The sequence below is a fragment of the Nothoprocta perdicaria genome, unplaced genomic scaffold (genome assembly GCF_003342845.1).
Source record: "Nothoprocta perdicaria isolate Ctin4 unplaced genomic scaffold, notPer1 scaffold_79, whole genome shotgun sequence".
Lineage (NCBI taxonomy): Eukaryota > Metazoa > Chordata > Aves > Tinamiformes > Tinamidae > Nothoprocta > Nothoprocta perdicaria.
Window position 1 is genome coordinate 1,725,617 of NW_020456076.1, and position 23,466 is coordinate 1,749,082.

The 23,466-nt window shown below is 34.3% G+C and overlaps 1 protein-coding gene across 5 annotated transcripts in view; it reads left to right on the forward strand.

The window, feature by feature from the left end:
- The window catches only part of CADPS2 (calcium dependent secretion activator 2), a 276,456-nt gene that overhangs the window by 166,058 nt on the left and 86,932 nt on the right, over positions 1-23,466 (forward strand). For 2 of the 5 annotated variants that reach the window (XM_026051658.1, XM_026051660.1), the window contains exons 9-14: positions 2,819-2,885; positions 7,164-7,272; positions 8,516-8,719; positions 15,308-15,316; positions 17,767-17,903; positions 20,817-21,004. In XM_026051658.1, coding sequence (XP_025907443.1) covers positions 2,819-2,885; positions 7,164-7,272; positions 8,516-8,719; positions 15,308-15,316; positions 17,767-17,903; positions 20,817-21,004 — 714 coding nt within the window. The remainder of the gene's footprint in view (positions 1-2,818; positions 2,886-7,163; positions 7,273-8,515; positions 8,720-15,307; positions 15,317-17,766; positions 17,904-20,816; positions 21,005-23,466) is intronic. The other 3 variants (XM_026051659.1, XM_026051662.1, XM_026051661.1) reach the window with 2 other exon arrangements.

The window sequence follows — 23,466 nt, forward strand, 5'->3', positions numbered from 1 at the left end:
TTTTTTTTTTTTTTTTTTTTTTTTTTTTCTGACAAAGGTATTTAAAAGAATTGGAGTTTCTTCTTGATATATTTTGGCTAGAGAGAATTAGCAAAACTTGTAAATGAGTGCAACCATGCATATGGGTAAAGAAACTGGCAATTATGTAAATTCGTGCCTGTGAGAGGGACTGCTCTGATCTGTGTTACAAACATTTAACTGAGACATATTCAAAACCATACAGCTACTAATCCTGAAACCAAAATATTCTTCAACTTAGCCTTAGTTCGTTTCTCCGTCTGTTGAATTCTTGGTTTTCTTGTGAAAATTTGTGAAGCCCAAGTAACATTTATGTCACAGAACTGGCTCTTACAAACTTTTTCTGTCCTGGACATGAACTGTAGTTTTTTCATTTTTTGGACAATTTGGACAATTAAATATAATTGTCCAAATTTAACAAGGTTTCTAGGTTCTTCACTTCTCATTGATTTAAATGAAAAATGAATGGATAATAGAAGCTTAAATAGGGCTTAGGACTCTAGGAATCTAGCTAGTTCAGACTGTAAATGTTAGGCTCTTGAGTAAGTATTAATCTTCTACTTTTGCAAAATCTTGTGCTCTTGAAATAAGCATAGGCTAAATCCCTATGAAATGAGTTAAATTTTCTACAGTAGGAAAAAGCTGTCACCATGAGAAATGCACTGGAAGAGGGATTAATGATGCAAGATTATCGCTGTGTGTTTATACTGATTTGTAAAACTAAGTGCCATAAGGCTTTGCACTTCTACATTAAATCCCAGCTTTGTGTCATGAATGCTAATGTCTTTGTAACCTGTTCTTATCTAAGACCAACAGTTTTGTAAAGCTAAATAGTCAATTTTATGCTCCTTTATTTCCCCAAATAACCTGCTATTTAACACCTTACTTAAGTGTGATTTATAGGAGGCAGAAATGAACACTGGTATTTGATTTTCTTTAGTGCTTTCTTATATTTAATTTTGGATTCAGTGTTTCAGTTTGCCTATATCTGTCATATGTGCCATATCTGACATGAAAAATATCTTTTTTTATTTTTTTTTCCCTGAAAGCCAAAAATGTGCTATTCATAGAATCATAGAATGCTTAAGGTTGGAAGAGACCTCAGAGGTCATCGAGTCCAACCCCCCTGCTCACACAGGGTCACCTAAAGCATGTGGCACAGGGCTGCATCCAAGCAGGTTTTAAAGATCTCCAAAGAAGGAGACTCCACAACCTCTCTGGGCAGCCTGGTCCAGGGCTCTGTCACCCTCACTGTCAAGAAATGTTTCCTTAAGTTCCTGTGGAACTTTTGGTACTTCAGTTTCCTGGGGGCTATTTCCTCTAGCCCTATCGCTGTCCACTACTGAAAAGAGGCCGGCCCCCTCCTCCTCACTGCCTCCATTGAGGTATTTATACACCCTGATCAGATCCCCTCTCAGCCTTCTCTTCTCCAGGCTGAACAGGCCCAGCTCTCTCAGCCTTTGCTCATAGGGCAGATGTTCCAGGCCCCTGATCATCCTCGTAGCCCTGCACTGGACTCTCTCCAGCAGCTCCACATCCCTCTTGTACTGGGGAGCCCAGAACTGGACACAGTATTCCAGATGTGGCCTCACCAGGGTTGTGTACAGGTGGACGATCACCTCCCTTGACCTGCTGGAGTATCAAGACCTATTAAGGTTTTGATTTTTAAAAGTATTTTTCCACTCTAGTCTAGCTAATCATTTTCTGCTGTGTTTCTGTTAGAACACAAAGTCGCCACGACTGACAATAAAAAAAAGACTAAGTAAAGACTAAGAGGAATCCTCTCTAAGTCTTTACAGTTATTTTAGACAAGAAGAGTGGGTACATGATAAGAATATCTTTATACTTGTAGTGTTGGAGAGCTGAGTATTCTGTCACTCTGGGCAGTCCATGAGTCAAGGATTTATTTGGTCCAGCACCAGTTCTAGTGGCCCTTGGTAGAGGCCTACCAGTCAGATAGGACATTTCATAGGTAGCAGCAGCTCCTTAGCGTTTTTAGGTTCTTCCTGTCAGGCACGAGACGCTTTCTCTTAGTCTTGTTCTTTTTGTGAAGCAGCATAACCTCAGTGGCAAAAATACTTTGACAAAATGCCAAAAAAAGGCTATTATTTCATATATAGCGAAGGTGCTTCTTCACCAAATGATAAAGCACCTGATTCAAATCCTGGAAGTTACCTAGGGAAAAAGGAGATGTTTTTAATTTAAGAGTCTCTGTAGTGGACAACTGGTATTTAGTAAATCAGACTGTTGTTTACACTGAAAAAAAAATATATTGTTGCTTGTTTGCTGGCATTTTTTTATTTGAGCGTTTTCACAAACTGATACTGTGACTGGCTTCTTACAGGAAACACAAGCAAAGAGATCTATGGAAACCAAAGCTATATATGTAAAATAAAATAAAATAAAATAAAATAAAATAAAATAAAATAAAATAAAATAAAATAAAGTCAGGAATTGAATTTTTCTAATATACAGTATTTCTCTGTAGTCAAAATTGTTCTACTTTAGAATATTGTTTGATTTTAAAGGTAATTGGCAAAATAAAACTGATGAGCAGGTAAGCCTTAAAAAGTATAAAACTTAGCTTCTGGGGGTTTCTTATTCTTATTCTTATTCTTATTCTTATTCTTATTCTTATTCTGATTCTGATTCTGATTCTTATTATAAAACTTAGTTTTAAATGAAAAGATCTTTCTATGTACTTTTGTGTTCTGTGTAAACAGGAGAAAAAATCATTGCTGGTCCTAATATCATACTTATGGAATGGAATAACTACATTAGCTTATTTTTGCCTTTGCAGATATTTGTATGCTCTAGGACAGAAGGTTTGGAAGCGGTGGAAAAAACGCTACTTTGTTCTTGTTCAGGTTAGTTATCTGTCAGATGAAGACTGAAATTTCATTGAAAAGTCTACTGATTTTGTTGCTTATGGTTTCTGAAGTAATTTATAAATCAGTATCTTCAGGTCCTGGGGCACAATTCCAAGCTTCTTACAGCACAGACACTTCCTGGATAATTTATTTAAACTTGCATATTTAATAAACCTAAATATCACTTTTACAAATGAATAAATCAACCCATATATTTTGTCCATGTAGTGTTAGAAACAACAGAGAGAACAGTCTATTCCAGCTGAGTTAATTTTACTTTGCTTTACTTTGCTTTCTATTCTGAAATGGAAATATCAAGGAAGAATATTACAGGAATTTTCCAACTATGATGGAGTATAGACATCACTTCAGAGCAGTTCACAAAATCAATAAAGCTGTATAAAAGATACTGCCTTAAATCAATATTGACAGCTCTGGCTCATTTATGTGTTCCATGTTACTTAATACTGGCACTATGCTTAAGTTGACACATGTGAAATAAGCATGCAGTAAGCAATATCAACTTGTTGTATTGGTTCATTATTGACTTATTGAAGATTCTTCCTCTATAGCATAGCTTTTAGCTTATGTCAAGTTATACTAAGGACATGAAACTCAGTAATAAGATAGAGATTATCAATATGATTTACACATTTTTGAAATGTAACTTAGATGTGAAATTAAATGAATAGTGATGATTTTTCGGAAGAGCAATGTGAATAATATGTACGTTGTGATTACTACACAGATTAGAGATCACTGGTCTTTCGTATTGGTTGTTCAGTATTATCAGAAAGTTACAGATGCTGGAAAAATTAATGATTTTGTTGTATTTACTGCTTTTCCTTTTGCAGTCTAGTCACTTCTCTAGAAGTCTATCCATTTCAAAATGGAAAAAGACATGATGTGTTCAGAAAGAAGCCACAACTGGCCATGCAATGCTTAACTTATTTACCATCATTAATATAAATACAGATTCACTTTTGTCACTTTAATTTCATTTAAGAAATTAATTTAAGAAATTTAAGAAATCATCCTATAATTTAAGAAATCATCTGTCTGAACATTTCAGATACAAGCTGGTTCTTGCTGTCTTTCTAGTGGCTAACAAGGAGTTTAGACTTCATTTTGAGAAAGTGAACATTCTAAAATTGAGTCTTGTTTGCTTTAGCTAAAGCTAAGTAAAAACATAAATACATATATATATATAAAAGAACTTCACCACAATACACCAAGTTAACCATGTTAACTACTTTACCAAGTTAACCATGAGTCAGCAGTGTACCCTCGTGGCCAAGAAGGCCAATGGGATCCTGGCCTGCATCAGGAGGAGTGTTGCCAGCAGGTCAAGGGAGGTGATTCTGCCCCTCTACTCAGCTCTGGTGAGGCCGCACCTGGAGTACTCTGTGCAGTTCTGGGCTCCCCAGTATAAGAGGGACGTGGAGCTTCTCGAGAGGGTCCAGAGAAGAGCAACCCGGATGATTAAGGGAATGGAACATCTCTCGTACAAAGAGAGGCTGAGTGAGCTGGGCCTGTTTTCTCTGGAGAAGAGAAGGCTGAGAGGGGATATGATTAATATGTATAAATTCAGGAAGGGTGAATGCAGGGAGGAAGGGGACAAGCTGTTTTCACTGGTGGCCAGCGATAGGACAAGGGGTAATGGCCACAAGCTGGAGCACAGGAAGTTCCGTCTCCAGGTGAGGAGGAACTTCTTTACTGTTAGGGTGACAGATCAGTGGAACAGGCTACCCAGGGGGATTGTGGATTCTCCTTCTCTGGAGGTCTTCAAAACCCGCCTGGATGCCACCCTGTGCCACATGCTCTAGGTGTGCCTGCTTGAGCGGGAAGGTTGGACTAGATGATCTCTAGAGATCCCTTCCAACCTTAAATATTCCGTGATTCTGTGAATATGATCCTAAATATGCAAATGCATTAGCACTGGCTGAAGAGGGGAAATGAGCAACAAGTGGTCAAAGACAGTGGGAGTGAAAGCCAGAATTACAATTTGGAAAATTTGCTTGAAAACTTGAGAAACTCAGTTTATGTCAGCCAACACATGGAAAAAAGTTAAGGAGATGACTTAATCATGTTGAATGAATATTTAAATGGAAAGGTGCTTTGAATAATAAATGACTCTTTAGCAGAAAAATGAATAATGATCAAATCTAATGGCTGACTACAGCTAGATAAATTAAGACTGGATCTATGATTTTTTTTAATTTTACATGATGGATAAAACAACTTAATTTGTAATGTGATAGATTCTTCATCATTTAAAACTTTTAAACCAAAATACAATACTTTTCTAGGATACATACATGAAAGCAAAATTATGGACTCAGTGCACAATGCTAGGTAAACTTTTGCAGTATATGTTATTCTGGGGAAAGGCTTGCTGTTTGTAATTGTTGTTTCTAGCCTGAAAAAAGATGTTTATGAAAAAGACCCATTAAAGTGGATTTACTAAACTTGAATTTTCAGTTGTCAAACTTTTAACCTTACAATATTGTTCAAAGACATATTTATTTTACAAGTGAATTTATTCATTTACTTATATTAAAACAAATTAATATTGTACATAGAAAATGTATACATAAAATCAGAACTTGCATTGTATATTCTGTAAAAATCACTTTTATTAATGTGGAATTTAATGTGGAATATATGCATGTTCCACATTATAATCATGTAGAATTCTTTATAAATAGAAATCTCTATAACTAAGGATTCTTTTGACTGTAGAGTTTTGCAGTGATTAGTTGAATAATTAGTTGAATTTTACAGAGAGCTGTTATACATGTTATACTTGTTAATCCTTTTGCTTGTATGCTCTGTGGAAAAGGATATTCAGCCACTATATATATGTATCATGTGTATGTGCTCATACACATAGCATAGTATAATCCAATTTTTCAAAGGATTCTCAGAATGAATGTAACAAAAACATACTGAAAAAAATACATTATTTTCAGTGCATTATGCAGATAATCACATACCTTCCATTTTTGTTGGAAAATATTATGCATACCAGTCTTTTTTTCCAGAGATACCAGAAAGTCAAACATCTTTTATTAGTGGCAGTTGAAGGTACCATGTTTTGAGGTGCAGCAGTGTGAAGGTACAGCATTCACTAAAATATAGATTGTCAGCTGCTGAAATTTGATTTCAAAAAGGATATAATTATTGAAACTGTAGCCAAAGCAATACCTTTAGGTAATGGTGAACAAAATAATCAACAGCTGAGAGAGATAGTCCATCCTCTATCAGGTAAGCATCACTGCATCCTTGTGTAATTTGGAAGACAAAGCGAGTGATATTGCCTTTCTACAGTTAGCAAGACCTTACCAATGATTTGGACAGACATCCCACAGTCCAGGGATCCTGGAGATGGGAGCTGCAGGTGTATGTGAAAATTCAGTTCCTTTAAGGCTTAGGTGTTGAGAAGCAACTTATTCTGGTCACCTTTTCTATCTGTCCAGCTTGGTGTAAAGCTGGTAACACCTCAGTTTCCTTCAGTGATTGCTTTTCCTCCCTCAGCTGCTACCTTTCCTTAAATCCTTATATTTCCAATTGTTTTTTCTTTAGCTCTTCTTATCACCTTCTATTCTGTCTGTGGAGTCTAAAATCACATGATGAATTATATTCTTTCTTTTTTTTTCTTTTTTTTAAGTGTGGAGGGTTAACTTAGTCATTCAGAAATAACTTATGTAAAGCTGCTTTACCTGCCAAATACACTACCAATCTAAGCAACATGGGGATGTGTTTGCATGCAGATGGGAAAGATAAGAATTTTTAAAATAAAATAACTCTCTCTGTGCAGATTATGTGTTCTTGCTTTCAGCTACATGTGGATTGTTCTGTAAGTCCCTCTGCAAAGAGGATTTCTATACCGAAAGTCTTTTTTGTCTCCAGCTTTACGGAACACAGGACTTTCTCATGCAGCAGACTGAGCAGCTTGGCCAATACCAAGAATTGTTCCTAACAGTATCTAGTTTGCTTCCTTTCAACTTTTCTTTAAATAACACCTCAAAAAACATCACATTTCAGAAAATTGCAAGCATATATGGTTTTGGCTTTTCTTCTTCCTTTTGGCAGGAGTGAATACTGACAGCTTTGCATGATATACAATATTTCTCAAAAATATTTGTTATTTCTTTGGCTCAACTGAGAGCTGATGTACACAGTGGCACTATGCAACATTAGCCTGTTGACTACTGTCAAGTAAAGCTGTGGGATGGAATTCATCAATTAAGACCTCCCTCCTTTCTTACTCAGGTTAGCCAGTACACATTCGCTATGTGCAGTTACAGAGAAAAGAAATCTGAGCCTCAGGAACTGATGCAACTCGAAGGATATACTGTGGATTATACAGCTCCTCACACAGGTACTTGATTTTAAAATATGACAAGTTTGTGTAAAACAGGTCATTCACTTGATTTATTTTCATCTACCAGCTAACAACTCCAAGGCTGTTTTTTATACCCACATCTAAAGGTTTTGCAATTACTCCAGTAAGATTTTCTGCTGTGAAAAATCATGCTTTTATAAGAATCTTGTTGCAAGAAGTAACAATAAACTCACACTAAGGTTGTCTGAAATGCTATAGAGTTGTGAATATGATACAAAGGAAAAAACAGAAAGTTCTGATCAGTGCTTCACTTTTTTTCTCTAGTTTTGATGGTGAAGTCATCTGGCAATGTACTGTAAACTGTATTCCTAAGTTATGTAGAAAAGAAGGTGAATAAAAACAATGCTTTCTAAAGACAAGTTACTCAGAGTAATCAATCAAAAGTAGAACAAAAGGTATCAGAAAAACTATACAATTTAGCAATAAAATGACAGAGACACATCAAGTTGTGGAAGTGAAGAAAAACACTTCGTAGCTACACAGTGGGGGATTATGAATTAACTACTCTGTTAATGTGTAAGAGACCTATAAGTTATTGAAGATTGTTCTTTGAAAACATTGGCTAGATGTTTAAAATAACTGAAAAGGCAAGCAATGTTTAGAAGGTGTTGGAAAGCCCAACACTTTTATGCTATATAAAAAACTCTTCTGCATCCAGGTTGAATATTGTGTATTGTTTTGTTTATGCTCCTCAAAAAAAGAAATAATACAACAACAAAAAAGTACCAGTAAAGCAGCAGCAGATATAACAGAGGCCTAGACTTACTTTTGTTTAAGAAGAGATAAGTAGATGGTGACTTTGAGCAGAGAAAGTGAGTCTTGAAAGAGCATGTAATAGAAGAATATAAAATTACATATGGAGCATGGAGCATATGAGCTCCATAAAGAATTCATTTTTCATGGTTGATCTTAACACGAGTGGGATGCACCAGTCAAATTATCAGGTCACCTGATAACTATACCAGAAAAAGTTTGCTTTTTTTTCCCCAGAAGCCAAATTAAATAATTCTGTATTTATTCTTGTTTTTCACTTCCATATATTACCACTTAATCTCTTGATTTTCTCATGCTGCCAGATCATAAATACCTATAGAATTGATGGATCTTTTTTACCTTTCCCCACAATCAGAAGGAAACTAGTTTATTAATCTACTAACATTAATAGTTAATCAGAAGTATCTTATTCTCATTAACATTACCTTCCTATCTCCTAAACCAGGTCTTCAGGGTGGTCGAGTGTTTTTCAATGCTGTTAAAGAAGGCGATACAGTAATATTTGCCAGTGACGATGAGCAGGATCGGATATTGTGGGTTCAAGCGATGTACAGAGCTACAGGTCAATCATATAAACCTATTCCTGCAAGTCAGGCCCAGAAGATGAATCCTAAAGGAGGAAACGTCAATGCAGATGTTTCCCCGCTTTGTAAGTTCCTTGTTTTTTTCTTCCCATTTCTTTTTTTTTAGGCAATAATATGTAGTGGTTCCCACAGTGAAGATTTATTAAGCAGAACTCATTCACTGTGCCTACTAGTTTTTTTTTTGCCAGCCAGCTCTTTACCTCACATTGTTTTTACTAGCCAGGGAAATCCTGATTTGAAGGTCATTATTTTTATTATAATCCATGAAAATATGACAGTTATCTTCATCTTCATTACAATTGACCATATATTGCCATGGAGATGATTGTTCAGTATACATTATATTTTTCAGTAGTCAATATAATTTTGAATAGAAAAGCATCAATTTATTCTCAGAATTTCCTAGATTTAGGCCAGCTTTATCATACATTTATGTGTATATGTAAATAAAATAAATACATTATATATATAAAAAATTGCAAAATTGTAATGAAGACTTCACAGTAGTATTAACAAATAATAATTCTAAAGACTAAAAATTAAGATTTCCTTATTTTTCTCTGAAAACAATATAACCTCAAAGAAAATCAAGATATATAGTATATTTTAAGCACATATGATTTTTTCATATAATCTATTTAGAAGTATTTTGTCACACAGATATAGACATGTAGGAAGCATATATAACTTTTTGTTTTAGAGGCTAGAAGAAACAGCTTTCCTGTCTTATAAAACTAATATGGTCCAAAGTTTTTTTGTGATAGCCCTCAAAGGTATATGATATCATATGAGCCTGTATAGTAGTCCCTTTTAGTTTCATCTATATGTAACTGATAGAGGAGAGACACACTTTTAGATTCAATTTGGTTTAACATCCAAAATGTGTAGCAGGCAGATCCTGCCTCAAAGTTGTTCTTCTCTGTTAGTCCTACTACTGTCACTTGATTTCAAGTTCTTTCATTCATCCTGTAATTTCTTGTCATGCCATGAGGAGACAGTAAAATGCATCAATTAAATAATTAATTAAATTAAAAATAAAATGAGAAATAGCCAGAAATATCCAAAATAAAATATATATAAAAAAAAGAGAAATAGCCAACCGTAATCCTGAGTAAGTTGAAAATTGAAAAAGCATGTCCTGTGCCACAAAAGCTTTGATGTTTAGGGGATTTTTAATCTGAAACTGTTTGAGACTGTGAACTAGCAGGTGCCACCACGGGATGTGGATGTGAATTATTTTGCAGAAGGGAGGCAACACTACTAAAGCCAAGATAGGCAACAGTGGGATAGAGCCTCTGTCCATCTCTTCCCGTCTGGCTGAATCCAGACTGGATCCCAGGGAGTATCCTGTGTTACCCTCCTAAGGTTTCACTTCATGTGTGTCAGCTAGAAAGCATAAAACTAGTAACTCTAGTAATAAACAGGCAAATAGTCTTTATCTGGGCTACTGTGATTTCACTCAAGTGAAAGGAACGAGAAAACACAGAGCACACAGCAAAGAAGGTTGGAAGTCTTGGGTTTTGCTTAACGAGATGAGCAGGGAAAGGTTTAAACATGATTTTAGGCTTAGTTACTCATCTTAAGAGCATGTAAACATATATATTATATATATATACAAATATATATGTATATATATGAGGAATTTTAAGTGGTCTTATACTGAGAAAAGATGCTCTCAAAGTTGATAATTTTATTAATTCAGAATGCTTTCACTTGGAAGCGTACATGATGCCCATACTGTTTTGAGTAAAAAACTCAGTTTTTAAAACCAAAGTCTTGTTTGCAACATGGATGCAAAGCTGAGATATGAAAAACAATTGTAAGTTTGGATATATTGTGTTTTCAGAGATTAAATTAAGGGTAGAAATAAAGAAAGGCAAGTCTCCATATCTTGATTTTTCCTTCGTCAGTGAGGGTGACTGCCATTCTTGAGTGAAATGAAAAAAAAATTGTTTTAGAGGTGATTTAAGGGAAACTTAAAAACCTTTAGATATCATGTATTTTTCTCTTATATGTGTGTATCAACTTGCACAAAATGAAATGATGAACTGTATGTAAATCAGAAATCAGCTTAACACATTTTAATACACTTTAATGTCAGCATTTAATGTCAGTATTTTGTAATTAATTCATAAAATTCCCAGCAGTAGAGTAACTAATATGAAATTTAAGTTAATTTTAAGTTTTAAACAAGCAGTTTGACTGATTTCAGTAATAAATGCAATTCTGCCTGCATGAGGAAAAATTTATTCTTCTATTTCATGCATGTAAGGAGAAATGGATATAATGAAATGAATCAATGTGCAAGAAGTCATTCAAGTCATTTTTAATAAAGATATGAAGTCAGGTGTTTGAGAACTAATTTACCTATTAACTGAAACTCACTTCCAGTTTTTCTGCTTTGCTGCATGCAACATTAATGACTGGAGAGTTTGTCAACTATTATTTTTCATTTAATGCACCATGTAAGCATTTCCAACCAATACAAGATCACATTGTGTTCCTTCTGATATAATATCACACGAATTCCCTCAATATAAGAGAAAAGAAAACAAACTAGGACTGTATAAAGCACAATGTGTGTATAATTCCACAATACTGAAGCCTTACAAGTCTATCCCAATCTTCCTCGTCCTTTAGGAATCTAAGAAATTCGACTCAGCTGTCCTGATGCAATGTACAAAAATAACCTGCAAAAAAACAGATATCTTTAAACTTCTGGATGGAAAGAAAACCTACATAGAGGACGGGCTTCATTTTTAGATATTGTATTGATGAAACAAAGTATCTTCTGTAGTCCTGAAACTCTCTTGATAGATAAAGAAAAGCAAATGAAAGCTGTCATTAAACCAATTAAAAGTTTAGATGAGAGTTAATATGTCGCATACGTAGCTGTATTGCATGGAAGTTATGGAATTTTATGCTAATTAATTGCAAAAAAAAAAATTAAAAAAAAGATCTACCTTCCAAAGTTAGCATCATATTATTAGCTAAAAATGGTAATTTCTCAAATTGAAACTCATCTAATGTTGAATATTTTGATCAAATTAAATTCATAAATGACAATAAATTATTTTTTCCTAAAGTGCCACTATCTTCTGAATTATATCGAAATTTTTGAAGGATTTTGTTCTTATAAGCAGTGGTAGAATTATTTCCTACAATCTATGACATGAACAATTAAGAAACCTCTCCTTTTAGATGCAAAAGGCTGTAGCTTTTGCAGCTGTTGCTCTCTTGTTCCACATAAAATAATTCCTTAATAATTCCAGAACAACCTCCTATTTTTCTTTCTTTTTTTTGAGCATGTGCAATACCTTATTTTTACATCTGCTAAAAAATGTAAATGAATTACATATAGTAATATTTAAATTAAGACTTCATTTTTTTTAACATCATTTTCTTTGCTTTGTAGAATTTGCACTTGGCCATATGCTGTGTATCAAATATCTAGGACTTTGTCCATCATAAATATGATGGACCTAAGGCTTCAGTATATCATAGAATTCTGTTATATACTAGATAGCTTTATTTTAGAGCGAGTAGAGTTACATTTTGTGTTTGAATCATTTTCACTGCTGAATACATTTCATGTTTGCATTGTTTTCACTCAAAGGACAACTAAACTAATTTCTGTTTGCAATTTTTCTAAAACAAACAGTGCTCCTTTGATTTTAAAGGTGCTGAATAAATCTATAGCTCTTTGAGTTAAAGCACACTGGATTTTAAGCAAGTGCTGTGAGAAAATGCAGCATTCTTTAGTAAAGGAGCAATCTTTTGGGATGCTTCCACAAAACTTTCACATTTGCTTTCATACCCTTCTCTCCCTTAGCCTTTTTTTTTAGGTTTCAAGTACTCTGTGTTAGGATCAATAGAGTCACCAATCTGGGTTAAGCTTCTGTGTTTGGTTTTAAAGGAATCTGCTGTAACGGTTTTATCCAAAATGTTTTTCCTCTCCACATCCAGTTTCAAAGGAGTCTGTTTCCTTTCCCTGTACCCTTTTAAGGCTCTGAAGTCTTTCCACGTGAACCCTTTCCACAGGAGACCTTTCCATATGAATATCAGCAGCTCTGAGTGCAGCAGAGCACAATGGAAACCCTATTTGTCCTTCCCTACTGCTGAGCTCTGATCCGCGGCAAGGCGGAGGGAGGTGACTTGCTCTTTCAAAACCTTGCCCTGCACACAGCAATAGTCACCGAACTTTTATAATAATATTTAGCAATGCATTATGTAGCTAAGATTTTTTTCTTACAAAATTAAAAATGAACTTTTTTTTCAGGAGCTTTTTTCTCTCCTATTCTTATCTCGGTTGCAAGAGTAAAAAGAGAATCCTGAACTAATCTATTGTAGTAACCAAGGTGATTAGTTTGAAGACATTCATTTTTATTTCTAGTGACCAATTCAGTGTAGCCTTCAGGATACACAAAGATTCTTTTTGGAAGTTTCATGTTTAGATTTTGATGAAAGATTGTATTCCTTATAATTGAATTGTGCACTGAGTTACATTTTTAATCAGTACTCTTTGAAGATTTGATTTACAGTTTCAGCCTTACCCATAATCGTATGATAACTAATATAAGGCATAATCTCTTAAAATAAAAGTTTAGTTGACACACAATTTGAAAAAAAAAAAAAAAAAAGAATGTCATGAGCAAGAAAAGTAAAATGTTTCTTATGTAAGAACAAGGTACTGGCAACTTTTTGCAGGCTTTGTACAAAAGAGTGTTTAAAATAACATGAACAAAATGTAGCCTCCTCAGAGTGGGATCAAAACAAACACATCAGCAACTCCTGAAAAAGTATGCATGTATTTACAATAAAATGTTTGTTGATTGTGCTTTAGAGCTATTACGACAAATACAGAAAATGGAAATGCTATTTTTGCATGAGTGCAGCAACGATAAATCCAATGACCAAGCTTTGTATTTCTAACTAAACTGAATGTGAACAGTGTCTTGTTGTTCAAGCTATATAGCAGATTAGGGTTATTTGTGTAGGACATTCAGAAAAAAATTGATATCCTTCATTACTGGTATGATAAACACATGCAAGTATAGTATTGAAATCAAATTCCTATTGTTTCACTTCTGCTTCTAAAAAAAATGGATACTAATATATTTATTCATTTTTGAGTAAAGCAACTTGATGTTGTACTTCTGTTGCAAAAGGTGGCTCCAAAACAGAAGTGAGGACAGGCTAAGCAAAGGTCAAGGAAAAGAGACTGTTTTTAACTTTTGCTATACTGAACAGGCATGCTGCAACCCAGAGGACAGAATACTTAAGAAAACACAGCAGTAGCAAAGTCAGAAATTTTCCAAGGGTGTTAATGTTTCAGGGAAAGTATCAAAAAAAAGTATTAATCTGAGTCACATCCAAGTTGCACAAGGTAATTGCCTTCTTAAGTGTACATACAGTTCGAAGTCAGCCAACCTTGGTCATAATGCAAGGTTTCTTGCATTTATGCTACTTTTTCTCGATCTAATATTTAATTTTCTGATATTTAACTTAGAAGACCTTTACACACCAGTCACACCAGTTGTCCCTCTGGCCTATGTTTCAAAGTACGTAACACTTCAGAGTCCTGGGTCAAATTGCTTCCACGATGCTTGCACCCATGCAAGGAGGTTCATGTGAGGCACAGAAGGGAGGACAGCACCACTTTACAGAGCCAGTGCCAGTAGTTCACCCTAGCACAGAAGAAATGTCAAAGCAAATGTGCCCCAGGTTTTGGGTTGAAACTGGGCAGAGATGGTTCTCAGTGATTTGGTTCTCACCAAGAATCCCTCAAGCAAGTGGTGTAAACGTGACCTTCTTGGTAGTCTTAACTGAGAAAACACTTAACTGAGTGACTTTAAATCACTTTAATGATTTTAAAGCTTTTGTGGCTGGGCTAAAACTTCCAATCTTTTTGTAGAGATGGCAAAGGGAATATTCAGGGTGCTATTCTAAAATGAATATCCTTGTCTAAAAGAACACCCAAAAGATTCGCTAAAACCTCAACAAGAGCTTTTCTAAGTTTTTATCATGGAATTAAAAGATACGTATCTCACATTTTTTTCTGTCTTGATCTAAAAAGTGGATGGTTATTTTTAAATAAAAGTTTCCAAATGATAAAATAATAATGTAGTTTGAAGCAGACCACATAACATGGAAATATCAGCCAAAAAAGTTTGAGTGAGTGAGAAAGTTAGAGGCGACTGGAAGCAGGACAATATATTTTTTTAAGAAGATAAGACAATTAATTACGGAAAAGCTGTAGAAGTAGTATTCCTACAATTTTCCCCTCTTTCTCTTCCTGATATTTCCCAAGCTTGAGAATGTGTAGAGGTGAAAAAGGAATTCTACTTTTTTCTTAGCTGTATACCATTATATAGGAATTGTTCTGTCTTTCACTTTTGTGTAGTTTGAACAGGGCCTCTAAAGCTCATTTCTGTAGCTATTTGAAAAATATAGTTTAATACTAATAAATTTCTAAATCGTGGTCATAAAATATTCATTATTCTTCCTTTTTCTGCAATGTTTGTCAGTTTCTTAGATTATCAAGAATATTTTCCATTCTGTTTCAAAAATATTTACTATTTTTCATAATAACAAAATATACTTTAATGTATTACATTAGATCTATTTTTCTGTTATTTTCTGCTTGCCCACAGCTAGTAAAGGTAAGTTTTTAACCGTTTCTCTATTTTTAGAATATATTTGTTATAAGAATTTCTGTTAATGTTTGACAACAATGTTATTTGGACTGTTTGATTCACTTGTGTCAGATGGTGGTCAGTCATCGTTATTGCTTAGAATTAGATGTAGCAAATATGTATATTTTAAAATAAACATTTTTACTTATTATCCAAATTACATAACAACAAGTTCTGCTTTTTAGGCACTATTACCATCAGTAGTAACCTTCTGACAGTCTAAACTACTGTATCAGAAAGTTGAATTTTTATTTTTTTTAGTTTTTTTTGCATCCAGTGTCTAGATGTCTGCAACAGCGTCTGGATTTCAAGTGAATAGAATTAATTACTTGTCAATACTTATAAAGATTAAAAAAAAAAAAAAAAGACAGGGAGGGGCAGAAATATTTTATATTTTTATAGTTAACCAGAAGAAAAGATCAAGACAATTAAGAAAGGTCCAGCTATGTGTACTTTATACAGGAGAGTATATGACTGAAATAGATATTAATCCGTTTTTCTTTTCTTTATTTTAAAAAATCATTTCATAAATTAGATATTGGTAAAAGAAGGAAAATTAGCAAGAAGGTTATAGAACAGTAACACATTAAGCAGACTGTGTCTGATAAATGATTACCTGTGTGTGGATCATTTTGGGACCTATAGATAACTTTACATAATTGTTTAATACTTTCAGTAATACAGTTATGTTCATACTCATTATTTATCTTTGAATTCATGTGTTTAAGTAAAATTACACTGCTTAAGAAAGAATATTTAATGTAACTAAGTCAAAAACAGGGGCAGAGTTTGTGATTACTGATAGGCTAGTCTAATGGACATGGAAATATTGTTGATCTGTGTAATCGCACTTGCTACTGCACCTTAAATCCTAAAAAAATATGCTGCTGTTTCCCTGAGATGATAGTCTCATACCTTACATCATTGATGTACTGTCATGCTGTTTATTTGCTACAACCACCTTGGTGAAATCTGTCACATGGATGTGACTCTTGCTTTGACAATGCAAAGCCAAGTGATATGAATTAGTTTCTGCATCTTTCCAGGATGTGATGCTGCAGATCCTTCAGCTTGAATTAAATAATTCTTCCATCCACAAATACAGCTGAAAGTTGGACTTGACATGGATCAATATGATCTGGGGCTAAATTTCTAAATGTGACTGATTATGTTAGCATCATGCCCACAGATCAATATTGAGTTTTATTATGAACCTGACTCTATAATTGGGTTTAATCAATAAACTTTTGTCTCCTTTTCTTTAGAAATTTTAGGTTTGTACTATGCAGGGTTTTTTTTTTTTTTTTCGGACTTGCATTTAGGATACACTTAGATCTATACTTTTCTAGTAATGAATATAAAAAGACCCAGGTTTGAATTTAAAGGAACAAAGAGCTAAGACCCTATTGAAAGGGGAAGTCAATTTCTAAGTTGATAAGACTGTTCACCCCGATACAGTCTATAGAATCTAAGACAGCTAATGTGCTAATACATAACTAGTCCTTTTGGGCACTGTAAGGCTTTTTCTGTCCATACTTGATAGATAATTCACATTGAGGACTTTGACAAAACATAGCATTACGAAAGCAATCACTAAAGCTTCTCTTTTGATAAACCCGCGGGGTTTAGAGGCGTTGAAAGATGCAATCTGTGAAGAACAATAAATTTGGGCCTTTGATTGAAGTGCCATTTGGGATGGTATGTTTTCTCGATGTATTTACACAAAAATGATGCTCGCTTTTTCACTACTCTTTGCTTGAAGGTTGAAGGGGCTCTTTGCCATTACTACATTAAGGTTTGTCTCATTAAAAGCTGAGTACAAAAAGAAGGCTGGAAATGACCTAGCTCAAGCTAGTGTGTTCATTTCTGCTCCAGTTTGCCATTTGAGAAGTAGTGTTCAAGCCATGAAGAATATTTCTGAGTGCTACTTGGACTGCAGTAAATATATTCTTCCTTATCAGAAAAGAAATAAAAACATGAATCTTTTTTTCTCGATGGAGGAAAGGAATTTCATTTAGTTATCTCACTACAGAGTCACACAAATCCAGGAAATTGTAGAAATTTTTTTGTATTTGTAAAATTGTAAATTGTGGCATTTTAAGTTCCACTAGAAAAGAGTGCTTTCATAAATATTTTAGTATGCTATGCTATATTTTCAGGTACCTTTTTAAACTATTTTCTTTAATTTTTCATTTGGTAGCGACTATTCTTTTTCCCTGTTGCACTCCATGGATTTTTATGTCAATACAAATATAATTCATTAAAATTATTTGTTAGATTATAAAGGCCCTATAATTAGAAATACATGGAGCACCTAAGCATATACTTCTTTCTTTGTAATTTTTTTCAAGCAAGTGTATATGTTGAGACTTACGTATCATACAATGTGCTACACATTTTCTCCTTTCTATGAACAGATGCAGATCGTGGTCAGAAACATGGTATGGATGAGTTTATTTCTGCTAATCCCTGCAAATTTGACCATGCTTCCCTGTTCAGACTGCTTCAGAGGCAGACCTTAGATCACAGATTGAATGATTCCTATTCCTGCTTGGTAAGTACTGCCAGGGAGTGAGAAATGGTTGTTACAAAGCGGTCCTTTCATCTTGATTCATTCAATAGCTGTGGTTATCGCTGGAATAAAGGATCCAATCAGTTGGCTTCAAATTTGAAAATTATACACTTGTGAACTGTAGCTGGACCGCTCAGTAGAGAAGTAAAGAGATTCAGATGGTCTCTGATTTTCTCAGATGAATTTTATCATGGCCTCTATCGTGGTTTGAATAAAAACTTAAAATTTTGATAATCACAATAGCCTCTTTGGAAGGAATAACTGACACCTATAGAGGCATTTAAAGGGACAAATGCAGTCTACCACATATCAGGCAGTCGTCTATCCTGCAACTTTTCATGCCTTTGTGCTCTGAGGAAGTAGAAGCACCAAAAGAAAAGAAGCAAAATCTCAGTAGATGTGTAAATATTTTTGCATTACCTGAATTAAGTAACAAGCGAGAGTATAATTATCAAACAGAAACAAGTAAAATGTGACCTCTGCTTCAAAATGTGTGTTTTTCACATTTAAGGACAGCTATAAAGAGAAAAGACTGACTTAATGATCTTCCCATATCTACAGCTGCAGTTTTACTTTTCTTTGTAATAATTCTATTCTGTGCTTTTGGGGGTTAGGAGTTAAAGATGAGGCTCTGATTTCATTTGTGGTACATTTTACCAGCAGTAATCCTGTAAAAGTCAGACTATACACCCATATTAACTAGGTTTATGCAGATCAGATCTTTTTATTCCTTTATATTTCACCTGATATTGTCTGGAATAGTGATCTCTGTGACTAGGCACATAATTTGGGCAACTAAAATTCCTAATTTTCACTAAGATTTAGTCAAGTTATATAGCTCATGTTTTTCACTTTCCTAATCGACTAACAGCAAATAATCTTTTTTTGTTTGTTTGTTTGTTTTTTATTTATTTATTTACCAGGGCCTGCTAGTCATGTAATGCAAAGATTATAATTTTTTAGGGTTTTTTGGTTTCTACAAGCATAGAAAAAAATAAAATACTTGATTATTTGTTGACAGTTGCTTCCCTTTTAAAACACTACCAGATAAGTATGTATAGAAAAAGTTAAAGGACTCATTTTCTGTCTCTGGGTTGCACACTGAATCAAAGAAAAGGCCTGAAGGTACATCTGTACAAAGTAATTGGCACTCAAAGAGAAAATGGTTAGCTTTCTAACAGTGCATTGGGGTCAAAATCTTTTTTTATAATAATAATATAGTAAGACACTTAATATAACCTTGAAATCAGGAACTTTCAGGAGAGGTTATTTGAAATACACAGCGCTATAGCAACCATAAAGCAGATGCATTTGTTATTGTTCTTTTTTTTAAATTTGGCTTTTAATAAGTAGAACAGGTAATCATTTTTTGGTGAAATTACATGTTTAACTATAGACATATTTTTACTATTGAAATATTGAGAAATAGAATGTGTGAGCATATCTTTCAGTGAATGCTTATTTCCTGTATTTTTGAAGTGTATCTTTACATTTCAATAAAATGTAATGATGTGTGCAACTATTATTTAATAAAGAAAAAATGTTTTTTTAAGAATGAGAAATAAGCAGAGTTTTTGATTAAACTATTATCTGATCTAAACTTTATAATTTCATAACCTCTTATTGGGGAGATGTTTTTGTTTGGTTAGTTAGTTGGGTGGGTTTTTTTTTTTTTCAATTTTATAATAAAGAGGAACTATGTATTTCCCTAATACTCTGTACTGCATAGCTGTTTAGCATTGATGGTTATGCATCCTGTGGAGTTAGCAAGGGCAAGAAAAGCATATGACCACACTAAAACAGATCTCTTACACAGAGAGAAATTCTATAATGAGATGTTTAAAAATTTGCTGTTTAAAAATGTTTAAAAATGTTAAAAATTAAAAAATCTGTTGGAATTTCTTTATATTCTAAAAGGATATGGGAATTTTAATAACAACAACTTTTCTTGTTGTTAAGAGTTGAGGTGTTCATCATGTGTTTCATAAAATGAAATTCAGTTAAAATTCTTTTTTTTTTCTCCTTTTACCAAAATATTGTATTTTCCAATAAATATTTTATGTAAACTGCATGAGTTAGATATTAGTTTAAAATTCTAAGTAAACTGGGTATAACAAAGCTAAACAGTCTGTAGAAATAGTTGAAGATTAATAAAGGCAGCATTAACTCCTGTGAGGTGAATCAGAACCAAACAGATTTAAAGAATGACTTTTAGAAATACTCATTAGCAAATAATATGTTGGCTTCAAGATCTGAGAGAGAGAACATAGAATTTAAATTCCTTTCACATGCAACTCTTTAACCGTGAATGACTTGAACCTGATATGAATATATTTTCAAGCTTTGTTTCCTACTACTTTTGCTGATATTTTATATAAATGTCAGGCATCTGAGCTGGCAGAAGTATTCACAAGCACTGTTGAAATGTAGTCTTCAGCTCCTAAATTGAAGTTATAAATTCACAACCTGCAGAATCATTGAATTCAATTATTCCTCAACCTCTTCTGTCATTTATCAGGGAATGGGAGAGGGCAATATCACAGTTAAGAAAAATAATAAATTAATAAATAAATTTAAATAGCTGTGAATTTCCAATCAAGTGATTATTTATTTTATTAGGTAGAGTGTCAGGTATTGATATAATTGAATCTGTAGAAGACTTTTGATGTATTAACCAGCTTTTGTAAATCATCTATTTCATAATCCTTTGAGAAGGGGACTTGTTGGATCTAGCTGCTATATATTCTGTCCACATTAGTCAGCTTTAATTATTCTGTTCTAAAAAGCGAATATACTGCATAAAAAAAAATTCTCTTCTTCTTTGTTTGATTTAAAAGCAGTGAGCAGAAAAAGAAATCTGAACATGTGTTTTGATTTTTTGCTCTTCCCTTTCAGGGTTGGTTTAGCCCAGGCCAGGTGTTTGTGCTTGATGAATACTGTGCTCGCTATGGAGTGCGAGGCTGCCACCGCCATCTCTGCTATCTTAACGAGTTGATTGAACATTCAGAAAATGGTTCTGTCATTGATCCGACATTGCTCCATTACAGTTTTGCATTTTGTGCTTCTCATGTTCATGGTAACAGGTAATGTAATGGGTGAATACATTTATACATTTGTAGCCTTAGGATAAAGCAGAAGTTTCTACAGGTTCTTCCTTCCTGGTACACGGGTAGGGACCATTTATCAAACTATAAGCCAAAATGCACTTACAACCTACTGTACAACACTGAATTTGTATACTGCTGTAGGAAATGTTTTTAAACAAAAACATCAAAATCCCCAAGCAATTTTCCTCTCTCAACTGATTGGATCCAGCCATGAGGAGAAAACCTATTCCAAGGCCCCTAAAGCAATTACTATGATGCCCTCAAGAAATCCCCCAAATCAAATCCTACTGACATCACAGTAAAAATGAGAGGAAAAAGAAGTTTTCTTCTCAAGATGTTGCCCTGCAAGCAGTCAATCATACAGCCTATTCTACTCATCCAGTAGCCAGTGAAGAGGACGAAATCCTTTAAAAGGAACAAGAATATTGTTTTCCCCGTTGGCTCAGACAAAGCTTTCTATCCGTGGAGGTAGAAGATGGGCATTTATGACCTAAGTAATTTGTTACTGGGAGACTAACATTATGTAGTTCTTAATTATAATACACTAAGTTAAAAGGTTTTTTCATGTATTGGAAATATTCTCAAGAATCTTAATGTGCGTACTGGTAAGATAGGAGGTTTTCTGGCTTTTACTTGGTAACCTATTCTCTTTAAAGCATGCTTCTTTTGTCAGTTCCTGAAGAACCTGACACATTCATATTTCCTATAGAGTCTATGTCCTTGTTGTTTCTAGCCTTTTTATTACTGGTTTCAACCTATCAAGACAATACAGTGATAATTGCTCAAACTTATTTGAAGAATTCTAAAGACAGGTAGATATATTTCTTTTTTATTTCATAATTTAACTGAAGGACAACAGTGTGTGCAGTGCATGAAAAAAATCTCAGGGAGCACATCATTTACACAGTGGTAAGCACTCTGTTTGTATTCTGTCTATTCCTTCTTTACAGATATTCTTTGAATAGCATTATGAGTGTTCTAGGAATAAAAGAAGTGTTGAACAGAGAGGGTCTGACTAGAACTGAGATATTGTAAAAAGAAAGAAAAAAGCAAGATGAAGAAAGAAGAAAAGTAAGTCAAGGACAGAAGCAGACACACACGCTGAGGATGACAGACACATATACACACATAATACATCCACTCATTCATCTACCACAACACTAAGGAATAGCAAAAGGGAAAAAGAGAATTTCACAGACAATGCATCACAGGCCAAAGTTCTAGGCTGATCCCTGGTGTTATACATCTTAGTTTTATAAGTCAGGCTGAAAATTAGAAAGACCACAGCACAAAGACAAAGAGTTTTGTACTTTGGACATCAGGCAGTCACTTTATATTTCCCCTCATCTTCATAAGGTCATCTTAGACCTTCTGCTAGCCTGAGAAAGATCATCAAAGATACATAAACTTGAAATCAGGAGGTGGAGGAGTGTGTAGAAATTCAGTCATATCTCTATCTTAAAATCATCTCTTTCCTCTAGGCATGAATTTTAGAGTAACAGTCTAATGACATCAATCAAAGATTCAGATAACTTCACTTTTGTCATTTCTGGTAGTCAGGTGAGGAAGAGCTCAAAGCAAAGCTACATAATATACTGGAACCATATCTGGACATATGCTGAGCAGACCAGTGGCTACATCCAATTTTTGCATAAAGCTGTTTGGGAAGCTGTTTCATACAATAGATCCTTGACTGTCCATTAGTTGTCGGCACTTTAAGTAATCCCAGGTATGGCTTATGGGATTGCACATACTGATGACATGGATGTGGTGCTGCCATAGAGGTGGTACTGCCATAGATGTGGTAAACAAGGCTAAATCAGTTTTAGCTTTCAACTCTTCACATGTCTTCAACCCTCTTTAAGCAGATTTTGAACCCTCAGATCCCCCATATGTTTTTTCTAACACCCTAGGACTTGGAATATAAACACTTTCGTGCTGCAGTGACACTGCTTTAGCAGGCTACAACATAATGCCATGTTTTTGATTTCAAAACACCTGGAATAAACATACAAAAATTAATCATTAAATCCTAGGGCCTCGGGGACGACGTGGAGCACAGAGGAGACCTGGGCTAACCCCTGTGCAAGCTGGTTGCTGCAGACCTTGCCATTTGGTCTCTGGACTGGAGAACACTCCCTGACTGTTTTGTTTTTCCCTGAGACAAAAATGTAGTTAACAAGTTCCAAGATAGATATCAGTTGTAATTATACTTAACACATCTCTTATCTTTTTGGTTTGGCAAGTGGAATGTTTCTGCAGACACAATATGCTGTGTCCTAGATTGAGGATTTCAAGTGTCCCTCCTATCTCATCTTGTTGGGAAGTGCATTGGGCTGGGCTAAACAGCTTACTTAAAAATAACATTTCTGTTTATATTTAAGACATTATGCCGTCTTAATACATTCTGCTCTTAATGAGCCAAAGATCAAAACCTT